The sequence below is a fragment of the Psittacula echo genome (assembly GCF_963264785.1).
Source record: "Psittacula echo genome assembly, chromosome: 1".
Taxonomy (NCBI): Eukaryota; Metazoa; Chordata; class Aves; order Psittaciformes; family Psittacidae; genus Psittacula; species Psittacula echo.
In genome coordinates, this window is record NC_137735.1 from 122,194,423 (window position 1) to 122,207,536 (window position 13,114).

The window sequence follows — 13,114 nt, forward strand, 5'->3', positions numbered from 1 at the left end:
CAGATATACTGCATTTTCAAACTAATAGTCAAGGAAAATACCTGTTGTAACAAAGGATCCTGTCTTGGACCTTTTGACAGCATAATAAATTTAAGATCCATATGTTGCTTTAAAGCACCCACATTCCACGAAAAAGCAGAGACAGTTTTTTTGGCAAAACTTATGTTTGTTTTCCTTCACCTCCCCAAAGATTCTGAACTTTATAAGACACATTAAACAATTTTCTAGTAGTAGTGTAAGCACTGCCTTATCCAGGGATGTGTGGCACTGCCTCTGAATTTCTGGTGGTGAGAACACTGCTAGAACATTATATTCAGCTTGTCTTTAAAAGAGGATTGTAAGTACCAAGCAAACACTCACGTTTGTTTTAAAAATAAGTTCTTTTGAAAATAGATCATTAAGACTAATGGACATTTTAGAAGCAAACATTTTCAAAGAATGTCCTATGTTAATTTTCACTTACTCAAGCAAAACTTTCATTTTCATGGGAATTATGTTCTCAGAACTGTTCAGTAACACAAGCTTTCAGAACATGCTTAAATCCATTTAATGTGTAATGTCATACACTACATCTTACTTAGATTAGCTAATATGTAAGTAATGAATAAGCAAAGACTATTCAGTAATAATTACTATCACACAAGCGATATATTAACTAATCTTGCCATTAAGTGACCATACTTCGCTCATCCAAAACAATTAAAACACAGAAGATATTAATGGATAAAAGACATTCTGTTACCCTGAAAATTTGTATTGTACAAACATTTTGAAGTAAATGTAGTTTATATTATTACTATTTAAATAAACATGATTTATTCATTGACACTGACTGTAAAGTAGTGAAATGTGAATAAATGAGATTAAACCATTTCTAGCAATGCAAACATTTTCAACCCCTTTAATTAAATATTTTCTCAAGTGGAACTTAGAAACAGAGTACAGATAGTCCTTTACCTTAGGCAAGCCCGTTGTTCCGGATGTATACAGAATATAAAGTGGATAATCTGAAGGAACAGAGACACATTTACAACACTGTGCTTTGGCAAGCTCTTCTTCCCAGTCAAGATCACGACCTGGGGTATGACGAACATGGCCCTGTCCATTGAAAAATAGAAAATTGTTGAAAGAAAAACAGATAGAGTAAATGGAATTGGGTTAAAAACCATGTAACTATTAAATATTCTGTACAGTAATTTCTCTGCTGCATTTGTTGCATTTACTATTTAAATCTTACGAATATAAAGTTCTCCCATCAAATGACAAAAACAAAGTACGAGAAATACACTAAACATTTCACTTGTAAAAGAGAAAAGGCATCTGCACTACATACACATCTGGAAGTTAACATAAAGGTACACCCACCAAATTAGGTCGCGTGTAAATGAGAACTTTCTCAGGTTTGCTCTGTACCCTTGCCAGTGCTCCTTCTAGGAGGGATATGTATTCCACCTTCCTTTTCGGTTCTACTCCAAAACTTGCTGTTACAATAAGTTTGGGCTAAAATAAAGAAGTTAGATTGTTAATATATACATTTACAATATATTTTATACATGTAACCTAATAACATGTTTTCTATGAAATTTTTTAATTAATGATGCTCAATGGGTAAAATCTATCTTCACATAATTAGAAAAAGGGATTTATATCAGTTTCCTAAGGAAATCAAGCTCATGTGATCTTGCTGTCTGTGCATCTGGTTTTTGTTCTGGAGCATACTAGTAACTTCTGACACTCTTCACCATTTTCAACCAAATTTGAGTAAGAAATCAACAGTATTAAGTTCTTGTAAGGTGCACAAAAATAATGAAAAGACAGAAAACCCCATCTCTGACTTAGCCCTTCCATTAAGGAAAAGTGTACAATGATGTCAACAAATATCTGTTCTGTTTAGCCTGCTTTCGAATTATCTGCCTGCACTAAGTGGCGTATTTCAAAATTAGCTGTAGCACTTTGCTGGCTCTTTTCTAACCTGCAATTAAATGGCATAAGAGGGAAAACTTGGAGAAAGAGGAACAAGCAGACAAACATGACAGGAAACCAGAAGTACAGAAAGAGAATAAGCTAAAGTCATAAAGCACATGAGGGAAGTAAAGCTAGAGTCTTCCAAGTGTTGGTTGCAGGATTCAGGCTGCAAAACCTCTAAAAATGAGATTTCCATAGTTCTGGCAGGTTTTTTGAATAAATTATATTTCCAAAAGTGGATTTAACATCTTTGCCATTAAATTAACCTTGGGGTTTATGTAAGATTTCCTAAGTCAAGAAATCTGCATACAAATTATTTTGACTTAGGTCCCAAGATCAATAATTTTATTTCATGAATTTTAAGAAATAAAAAGTAGCACCAAAAAAAAAATATGTGTTAAAACACATTTTAATTGGTGAAGAATGAGACTTCAATCTCCTTGCTTTTGGAGTTTCAGAAGTATATTTATCTTATGCCCCTCAGTTTGATCAAGCTAGTTTGCTAATTGTATGTATTTGCATAAATCTCATTAAGTAGGCACAAACCATGATGCCACAGCTAAGGCTGTATTAAACTCCACACAGAAAGCACAGATTAAATCAGTTTCTTATGCAACAATCAAATGTTTCCTGTCCAAATCTTCCACTTGGGGAAGTGTGCTAATTAGTGTGTATGCAAAATAAAGATTTCAGGATTTATCTAAAATTTTAGGATTTAATTTAAAATTTCAGGATTTATCATCTTTCTCTTTTGGAATGCACTGTTTTTAACAAAAGATGATACAATACAATGTAGTTAAACTGAAAATTCATCGGGATGCTGCTCTGAAATTAGACCGTAATTTATGTAAGATATCAACACAGTTCTATTCAGTTGTTAAGATAAAAGACTGTTGTCAACACCAGATTTACAGTCATTTGTAACTGGTGCCACCTCTGCTCATCAAATGCTTTGTATGCAGTCTAAAAATAACCAATGCTAAATTGGCTCAGAAGATATATTTCCCAAATAAGGGTTGCTATTTGGAAGCATCATGGATCACTCATCTCCTCAAGGAGGACATCAACTCAAGGTCCATTACTGGCTTCAGCTGCTGCTTTCTAGTGTGTTGCCTCTCTACATCTACTGATACTATTTTCTCTGCATCTCTGCTCCCATATTGCTCTTATACACCCATTCTCCACTTCTTCTGTGGCTCCACGTAGTCCTGCATACTAAGATTACATAGAAACAGGACTAGTTTGAAGGAAAACCAGGAAAGTTCAAAGATTAGCTGAAGAAAGAATGTCAGCAATAGTAAGCTGTAGGGGAAAGAAATAAATTAAGTAGAAATAAGATAAAGCAATGCCCCATAGCACAGGACCAATAATTTTATACTGTTGTAAAGACTCCTCCTACAAATTCTTCTATAGTCTTTAACAGCACACAAGGCAAAGCTTAGAAAAAGGAATAAAAAGATCTTATTGGGCCAGCTAATAAAGCTGCAAAAAGCCCAAAGTGAAAACTAACTAGCTTTGGGGCACAAAATGTCAGGAGTGTAATGAAGATGCTTACTGACAGATGCAGTGGTCAGCCCATCATTATACAGATATTATACAGTGGTCTAAAAAGAGCCTTAATCATACAAGTAGTTAAAAATAAAACACAAGATACTGTGTTTTAATCTAAAATACATATTCCACAAATAGACAGTGCTTCAAGACACGAAAAGACCTGACTGTAACTATTATAAGGCAATTATGCATCTTAAGTATCAGCAGCTAAGCTTGCTGCCTAATCATAGAATCACAGAATTACAGAATGGTTTGGGTTGGAAAGGACCTTAAGATCATCTAGTTCCGACCCCCCTGCCACGGGCAGGGACTCCTCACGCTACACTGTGTTGCCCAAGGCTCTGTTCACAAGCTGGCCTGGAACACTGCCAGGTATGAAGATTTACCGCTTCACTCAAAAGGTTTGATTATCTTATGCTGAGAAGTAGGGGCAACCATTCATAGGCATAGCTGTGTGCAGAAACTACATCTTATTCAGAATAAAATATTACAAAATATGAGCTCATTTTTTCAAGGAGGAAATTCAGAGGAATGGAACACCTCTCTCATGAAGAAAGGCTGAGAGAGTTGCGGTTGTTCAGCCTGGAGAAGACTCATTGCAGCCTTTTAGTGCTTCAGAGGACTTATAAGAGATGGGGACTATTTATGAGGGCCCACTGCAATAGGACAACGGCTAATGGTTTTAAACTAAAAGATGGGAGATTTAGACTAAAAATTATTATGATGAGGGCACTGAAACACTGGAACAGGTTGCCCAAAGAGGTGGCAGATGCCTCAACCCTGACATTCAAGGTCAGGTTGGAGTCGAGCAACCTGATCTAATTGAAGATGTGCCTGCTCTTTGCATGGGTTTGGACTAGATGACCTTTGAAAGTTCCTTCCAACCCAAACTATTCTATGATTCTATGAAAGTGTCCATTGTTTCGATATTGTAAACTATATAGTCCCACATTCAGGTGAAAGGAAAGAGAACAAGAAATGTTTATCATGCTCTGTATCACTTCACTGCAATTCACTGCAGAATGTCTGTAACTGCCAATACCTGACAAGAGTAGAAATTATCAGCAGGACTTTGCAGTATTCCCAGACCTATTTAAAATTCAAGATAAATTAAGGTAAGCTGGTGAAGTATATGTACCTTTTCACAGGCAGAAAGTGCTTGTTTTTTCTTTCACTTAGATCTTCCAATAAAATGTGAAGTTTGACCTTTCTTCCACAAAAGCATCTTGCAGCCAGCTTTGCATTGCACATTTTTAACTCTAATTAATCTTACCAACATTAGCTCCTGAACTGCAGCATCTAAACCAATTCATAAACTAATTCACATAAAAGCCTAAAAGAAAGGCTGTTTTTTTGATACTGCTTCAATTAACTTCTAAGTTCAGCAGAATACTATCTATCACAACTACTTATATGCATATATCTTAAATGTAATCTCAGTATTATGCAATTCATTTATCAAAAAAGCTTTACTGTGTTGCAAAACATGGCATGTTCTGAAATTTAGATTGAGGATGTACCTCTCCTCTGATTTACACTTTCTCTGCACATCAAATGGACCAAAAATCATCCACAATATTCAGATCTGCATTTTAAAGAAAGCAATGTAAATTAGGATTTAATCCATGGCCTGCAGCTAGTAATTCTACAGCTAACACTTCGAAAGACTTGCTATGTGACCTTGGATAAATCACAAACTTTCTCTGTTTTCTTTTTAATGCATAAAGCAAGGATTATGATTACTGAGCTGTCTCCCTCTGTTCCCCAGAGAAAATCCACCAGGACTAATTAGTTAATATTTTCAAAATACTCTAAAAGTAAACATGCTCAATAATTTGCATTGTAACAACTTTCATTTTAAAAGTTTATGATTTTTCTTCCACATTATTTTTCTCTAATTCTATGAGTTAAAATTCATTTTTATAGCCTGTTAAAAACTGAAGGAGTAGATAGAAAGACAGGGAAAAACTACGGAGCTATCAGCCTTCCCCCAGTTTTTTTTTTACACAATTCCAACAGCCATTTTATTAACTTTTTCTTTGTTAAAGCATCAAGGCTGGGAGGGGGCCTGCATTCAACTTTCTATTTACAGATATTCATACAATTCAAGCACTGGTGATCTGAAAAGTACTTCTGTACACAAACATCTAAGTAAAAGTTCCATTCCACAAATCCTGTGGACTTTACATAATGTCTTGGTTTACACATTGTCCTGGGTTCAGCAGTAGCAGTCAGTTTTTCTCCTTCTTAGTAGATGCTGCAGCAGCACTGTGTTTTTGACTTTCGGCCTGGGAACAAAGCTGCTAACACCGATGTTTAGACTGACCAAGGACTTTGTGAGTCTCATGCTCTGCCAGGGAGGAGGAGGGGCCGGGAGGAAGCGGGGACAGGACACCTGACCCAAACTAGCCAAAGAGGTATTCCATACCACAGCACATCATGCCCAGGGATGCAACTGGGAGCTACCCCGAAGGGCACGGCCTCTTTTCTGTCGGGCTCTCTTTTCCGGCGGGCGGTATCGTATTCTCTTCCCTTGTTATTTCTCTTATCATCATTATTATTGGTGGCAGCAGTAGTGATTTGTGTTATACCTTAGTTACTGGACTGTTTTTATCTCAACCCATGGGAGTTACATTCTTTCAATTCTCCTCCCCATCCCTCTGGGGAGTGGTGGGGGAGGAAGTAGACTGCTTGGTTCTAATTTACAGCCGGGACTTAAACCACGACAGTTCTTTTTGGCACCCAACATGGGGCACGAAGGGTTGAGATAACGACAGATCTGACCGGAGTGTGTCTAATCGTATTTGTGATAAGCATTCAGTGTTTTGGATTAATAGTCACTCGTCACAATGCTGATTTATTGGCTCTCAAAGTTGTTGGTTTTGATCTCACAGTCTCAATATGCCGTAGCTTACTTAGAGCCGGTATTTGCTGTGTTAGTGTTTTTCAAGTGTGGGGCTTGGGCTAAGGTTATTGTCTCATTGTATTTTATGGTAATGACTTGTAATACAATAGAAAAATTGATCATGAAACTGGTCTGGCTTATGTTCCCAGTGTGGTCACCACCTTTATACTTTGGGAGGTATATAATACAAATGCTTAGCAACTATACATCTTTTTTCTCCTCCTGGGTGGTCAACCTTTGAAGGAGACATTCTTTTACCCTCCCAGTGCCCCTTCCAGACTGTTTACAGCATTGTTTGAGAGTTTTGAAGTTTTTGAGTGGCCTTTTAATATTGTTGAGACCTGTTTGCTGATTGTGATGGGGGTCACCATGTTGGCATGCATACAGAGTGTGTTTTGTCCACAACCATTACATCTGATCTCAAGAGTTAAGCTGAGTCGGGTTTGGGCCTTGTCTGGGGTTAGACGACAAAACAGGGGGACCGAGAGATCTTCCCCGAGGTTGGATAGCCATGAGTGGCAGGGTGTGTGGGATAGTATGGACAAGTATCTAGGTCAGTGGGCCCCTCCAGTGTTTTGGAATTTCACCACCGAACAACTGCAAAATCCAGAAGAATTAGTAAAACACTTAAATGAGGTGTGTTGTCATCCTGGTCATACCAGAGAGGGACAAATCATGTCAACGTGCTGGGGCTTGGCCTATGCTTACCGGGCCTTGTTCAACACTATCCAGCACCTTCAAAAGGGAAAAAATGTCCCTGGATCTGAGGGCGAAGCAACAGACAGCGCAGCTACTCCAGCTCCGAGCACAGCAGCTACACCACCCCCAGCGACAAGTACAGCAGCTACTCAAACTTCGACTGCAACAGACAGTGCAGCTACCCCAGCGACAAGTACAGCCACTACTCAAACTTCAACTGCAACAGACAGCGAAGCTACCCCAGCTCCAAGCACAGCAGCTACACCACCCCCAGCGACAAGTACTGTTGCTACTCAAAGCACAGTGATGACTGCAGCTAAACCAGAGGACCAATTCGTACCAATATCGATTGCCCCTCTACACAAGAGAAAAAGCAAAAAAGAGGCAAGAAGGGTGAAGCAAGATGAAGAAACAATGTATTCACCACCCGGGCCACCATCTAATCAGGAGTCATCATCACATGACGAAGAAGAAGAAGAGGTGACTTCTCGACCTCGGACCTCAACTGAGCTACGGAATATGCGAAAAGATTTTACCCGTCAACCAGGGGAGCACATCATCACCTGGTTGCTCCGATGCTGGGACAATGGGGCCGATGGTCACGAACTAGGAGGTACGGAAGCCAAGCAGCTGGGATCACTTGCTAGAGAAGGGGGAATTGACAAAGCAATTGCAAGAGAGAAAAAGTCCCTCAGTCTTTGGAGGCGGCTCTTGGCAGCTGTGAAAGAAAAGTTTCCATACAAGGACGATGTTACGAGTCGTTCGGCCAAGTGGACTACTTTAGACAAAGGCATCCAGTCTCTGAGGGAATCAGCCATCGTAGAGATGATCTATCACATTGCCGTGGTTTAAGCCCAGGCCGTAAATCAGAACCACGCAGTCCACTTCCCCCCCGACCTTTCTTCCCTCCGCTTCTGGAAGAACGGGGAGGAGAATCAAAAGAATGCAGCTCCCACGGGTTGAGATAAGAACAGTTTAATAACTAAGGTATAACACAAATCACTACTGCTACCACCAATAATAATAATGATAAAGGAAATAACAAGCAAGAGAATACAACCGCTCACCGACCGGTACCTCACCCCCACCCTGCACTGATCCAGCCCTTCCGGGCCCTCTCAATTCTACATCCTGGGCATGACGTGCTGTGGTATGGAATACCTCTTTGGCTAGTTTGGGTCAGGTGTCCTGTCTCTGCTTCCTCCCAGCTTCTCCTCCTCCCTGGCAGAGCATGAGACTCTCAAAGTCCTTGGTCAGTCTAAACATCTGTGTTATCAGCTCTGTTCCCAGGCCAAAAGTCAAAACACAGCACTGCACCAGTAGAAAAAATGACTGCTACTGCTAAACCAGGACACACATCAAACCGAATAACGGAGATATACCCATAGGCCCAGATGCAGTCGAATGTACACGACCCATGTGGCGAAAACTTACATGGAATGCACCGTCATTATATGCCCATTCATTGGCAACAGTAACCTGGGGTGACATAGTAACACCAACAGTGGATGAAATGATTCATTAACTCCGAGAGTTCGAATACGCTCTCACCCCTTCCATCATCTCAGCTGTGGAAAAACTGTCCCAGGATGTCAAACAATTGAGGGACGATCTATCTGATTTATCCAGCTCCTCACGTGTACCAACACACGTCTCGGCTGTTAACAAAAGATGTCCTATTGTTCGAGACAGAAGATATAGAAGGCAAACACCACGGGCCACCCTATGGTTTTACCTGCGGGATCATGGAGAAGACATGACGAAGTGGGATGGAAAACCTACTTCAGCTTTGGAGGAACGGGTGCATGAATTGAAAATAGGAACAAGGGTCAAGGCTGATCATCCCATGAGAGCTGCGGCTTCAGTCTCTGGTGAGCAGGTTCCCAGATGGAGCGGAAGAGCTGATTTTACTCCAGCTCCTGTGATAACGAAGAATAATCCCTTTCAATATGACTTAGGTGTCCAACGTTGTGATGACTGTTAGAGGGACCCTGCCTCCAGCCAGGTGGAGGTAGGGGACAATCGGATTTACTGGACTGTGTGGGTCAGATGGCCTGGCACATCAGTCCCACAGAAGTATAAAGCTCTCGTAGATACCGGTGCACAGTGTACCCTGATGCCGTCAAGCTGTCAAGGGGTGGAACCCATCTATATCTCTGGAGTGACAGGAGGATCCCAAGAGTTGACTGTACTGGAGGCTGAGATCAGCCTGACTGGAAGGAAATGGCAAAAGCACCCCATTGTGACTGGTCCAGAGGCTCCATGCATCCTCGGCATAGATTACCTCAGAAGAGGGTACTTCAAAGACCCAAAAGGGTACCGATGGGCTTTTGGTATTGCTGCTTTGGAGACTGAGGAAATTGAGCAGCTGTCCACCTTGCCTGGTCTCTCAGAGGATCCTTCTGTTGTGGGCTTGCTGAAGGTCGAAGAACAAGTGCCAATCGCGATCACAACAGTGCACCGGCGGCAGTATCGCACCAACTGAGACTCCCTGATTCCCATCCATAAACTGATCCGTAGACTGGAGAGTCAGGGAGTGATCAGCAGGACCTGCTCACCCTTTAATAGCCCCATATGGCCAGTGCGAAAGTCTAACGGAGAGTGAAGACTAACAGTAGACTATCGTGGCCTGAATGAAGTCACACCACCATTGAGTGCTGCTGTACCGGACATGCTAGACCTTCAGTATGAACTGGAGTCAAAGGCAGCCAAGTGGTATGCCATGATTGATATTGCCAATGCATTCTTCTCAATTCCTTTGGCAGCAGAATGCAGGCCACAGTTTGCTTTTACTTGGAGGGGCGTCCAGTACACTTGGAACCGACTGCCCCAGGGGTGGAAGCACAGCCCTACCATTTGCCATGGACTGATCCAGAATGCACTGGAACAGGGGCAAGCTCCAGAACACCTGCAGTACATTGATGACATTATTGTGTGGGGTGATACAGCGGAAGAAGTCTTTGAAAAAGGGAGGAAAATAATCCAAATCCTGCTGAAAGCCGGTTTTGCCATAAAACGGAGTAAGGTCAAGGACCTGCACAGGAGATTCAATTTTTGGGAATAAAATGGCAAGATGGACGTCGCCAGATCCCTACAGATGTGATCAACAAAATAACAGCAATGTCTCCACCAACTAATAAGAAAGAAACACAAGCTTTCTTGGGTGCTGTGGGGTTCTGGAGAATGCACATCCCAAATTACAGCTCGATTGTAAGCCCTCTCTATCATGTGACCCGGAAGAAGAATGATTTTAAATGGGGCCCTGAGCAACAACAAGCCTTTGAGCAAATTAAACGTGAGATAGTTCATGCAGTAGCCCTTGGACCAGTCCGGAACGGGCCAGATGTAAAAAATGTACTGTACACCGCAGCCGGGGAGAATGGTCCTACCTGGAGCCTCTGGCAGAAAGCTCCAGGGGAGACTCGAGGTCGACCCCTCGGCTTTTGGAGTCGGGGATACAAAGGATCTGAGGCCAGCTATACCTCAACTGAGAAAGAGATACTGGCAGCCTATGAAGGGGTTCGAGCTGCTTCGGAGGTGATTGGCACTGAAGCACAGCTCCTCCTGGCACCCCGGTTGCCCGTTCTGGGCTGGATGTTCAAAGGCAGGGTCTCCTCTACACATCATGCAACCTATGCGACATGGAGTAAATGGGCTGCACTAATTACACAACGAGCTCGAACAGGAAATCCCAGTCGTCCAGGCATTCTAGAAGTCATCATGGACTGGCCAGAGGGCAAAGATTTTGGAATGTCACCAGAGGAGGAGGTGATGCGTGCTGAAGAGGCCCCACCATATAATAAACTGTCAGAAAGTGAAAAGCAGTATGCCTTGTTTACTGATGGGTCCTGCCGTATTGTGGGAAAGCATCGGAGATGGAAGGCAGCTGTATGGAGTCCTCAACGACAAGTTGCAGAAACTGCTGAAGGAGAGGGTGAATCGAGTCAGTTTGCCGAGGTGAAAGCCATCCAGCTGGCCTTGGACATTGCTGAACGAGAAAAGTGGCCAGTACTTTATCTCTATACTGACTCATGGATGGTGGCAAATGCCCTGTGGGGGTGGTTGCAGCAGTGGAAGCAGAGCAACTGGCAACGCAGAGGTAAACCCATCTGGGCTGCTGCACTGTGGCAAGATATCGCTGCCCGGGTGCAGAACCTGGTGGTGAAGGTACGCCATGTAGACGCCCATGTACCCAAGAGTCGGGCCACTGAGGAACACCAGAACAACCAACAAGTGGATAAAGCTGCTAAGATTGAAGTGGCTCAGATGGACTTAGATTGGCAACATAAAGGTGAATTATTTTTGGCCCGGTGGGCCCATGACACTTCAGGCCATCAGGGCAGAGATGCAACATATAGATGGGCCCGTGATCGAGGGGTGGACTTAACAATGGACACTATTGCCCAGGTTATTCATGAGTGTGAAACATGTGCTGCAATTAAACAAGCCAAATGGTTAAAGCCTCTCTGGTATGGAGGACGATGGCTGAAGTATAAATATGGGGAGGCCTGGCAGATTGATTATATCACACTCCCACCAACCCGCCACGGCAAGCGCCATGTGCTTACCATGGTGGAAGCAACCACCGGATGGCTGGAAACACGCTGTGCCCCATGCCACTGCCCAGAACACTATCCTGGGCCTTGAGAACCAGATTTTGTGGCGACATGGCACCCCAGAAAGAATTGAATCAGACAATGGGACTCATTTCCGGAATAACCTTATAGACACTTGGGCCAAAGAGCATGGCATTGAGTGGGTATATCACATCCCCTACCATGCACCAGCCTCTGGGAAAATCGAACGGTACAATGGGCTGTTAAAAACTACACTGAGAGCAATGGGTGGGGGAACTTTCAAGCATTGGGATACACACTCACCAAAGGCCACCTGGTTGGTCAACACCAGAGGATCTGCCAACAGGGCTGGCCCAGCCCAGTCAGAACTTTTACATATTGTAGAGGGGGACAAAGTTCCTGTGGTGCACATGAAGAATTTGCTGGGGAAGACAGTCTGGGTTATTCCTGCTTCAGGGAAAGGCAAACCCACTCGTGGGATTGCTTTTGCTCAGGGACCTGGATATACTTGGTGGGTAATGCGGGAAGATGGGGAAGTCCGATGCGTACCTCAAGGGGATTTGATTTTAGGGGAAAACAGCCAATGAACTCAATTGTACGCTGTTGCCTGCTATAGCCCATCAACTAGAAGTCTGCAGGGCACCAGCGACTGGCCCTGACTTCCCTCCGACCATCATCCCAACAGAGAATGAACTTTGATAGAACCGGACGAGTTCTACAGTAAAGGAATGATCAGCATCAGCAGACAACGATCCAACACTGCACACAGCCTGTCCTGCCCTGAAAGACTGTTACAAGAGATGGAGCCCAACATCATGAACTGAATGGACTCAGCAGCTTTATAGGGATTGCTCCATGCACTAAGATAACAGTGCACTGAGATGAGAGTGAGGGTATATGGGAAATGTGGGATCTGAGCATGACGTGAATGGTATGGAATAAGGGGTGGATACTGTCCTGGGTTCAGCAGTAGCAGTCAGTTTTTCTCCTTCTTAGTAGATGCTGCAGCAGCACTGTGTTTTTGACTTTCGGCCTGGGAACAAAGCTGCTAACACTGATGTTTAGACTGACCAAGGACTTTGTGAGTCTCATGCTCTGCCAGGGAGGAGGAGGGGCCGGGAGGAAGCGGGGACAGGACACCTGACCCAAACTAGCCAAAGAGGTATTCCATACCACAGCACGTCATGCCCAGGGATGTAACTGGGAGCTACCCGGAAGGGCACGGCCTCTTTTCTGTCGGGCTCTCTTTTCCGGCGGGCGGTATCGTATTCTCTTCCCTTGTTATTTCTCTTATTATTATTGGTGGTAGCAGTAGTGATTTGTGTTATACCTTAGTTACTGGACTGTTTTTGTCTCAACCCGTGGGAGTTACATTCTTTCAATTCTCCTCCCCATCCCTCTGGGGAGTGGTGGG

At 43.1% G+C, this 13,114-nt stretch overlaps 1 protein-coding gene across 1 annotated transcript in view; it reads right to left on the bottom strand.

Annotated features, from left to right (window-relative positions):
- ACSS3 (acyl-CoA synthetase short chain family member 3) overlaps positions 1 to 13,114 on the bottom strand; it is a gene marked incomplete at both ends in the record, with an annotated part of 92,839 nt that overhangs the window by 58,479 nt on the left and 21,246 nt on the right. Inside the window, 2 exons of the mRNA XM_080624119.1 lie at positions 958 to 1,098; positions 1,366 to 1,500. Of these exons, the coding sequence (XP_080480245.1) occupies positions 958 to 1,098; positions 1,366 to 1,500 (276 nt within the window). The remainder of the gene's footprint in view (positions 1 to 957; positions 1,099 to 1,365; positions 1,501 to 13,114) is intronic.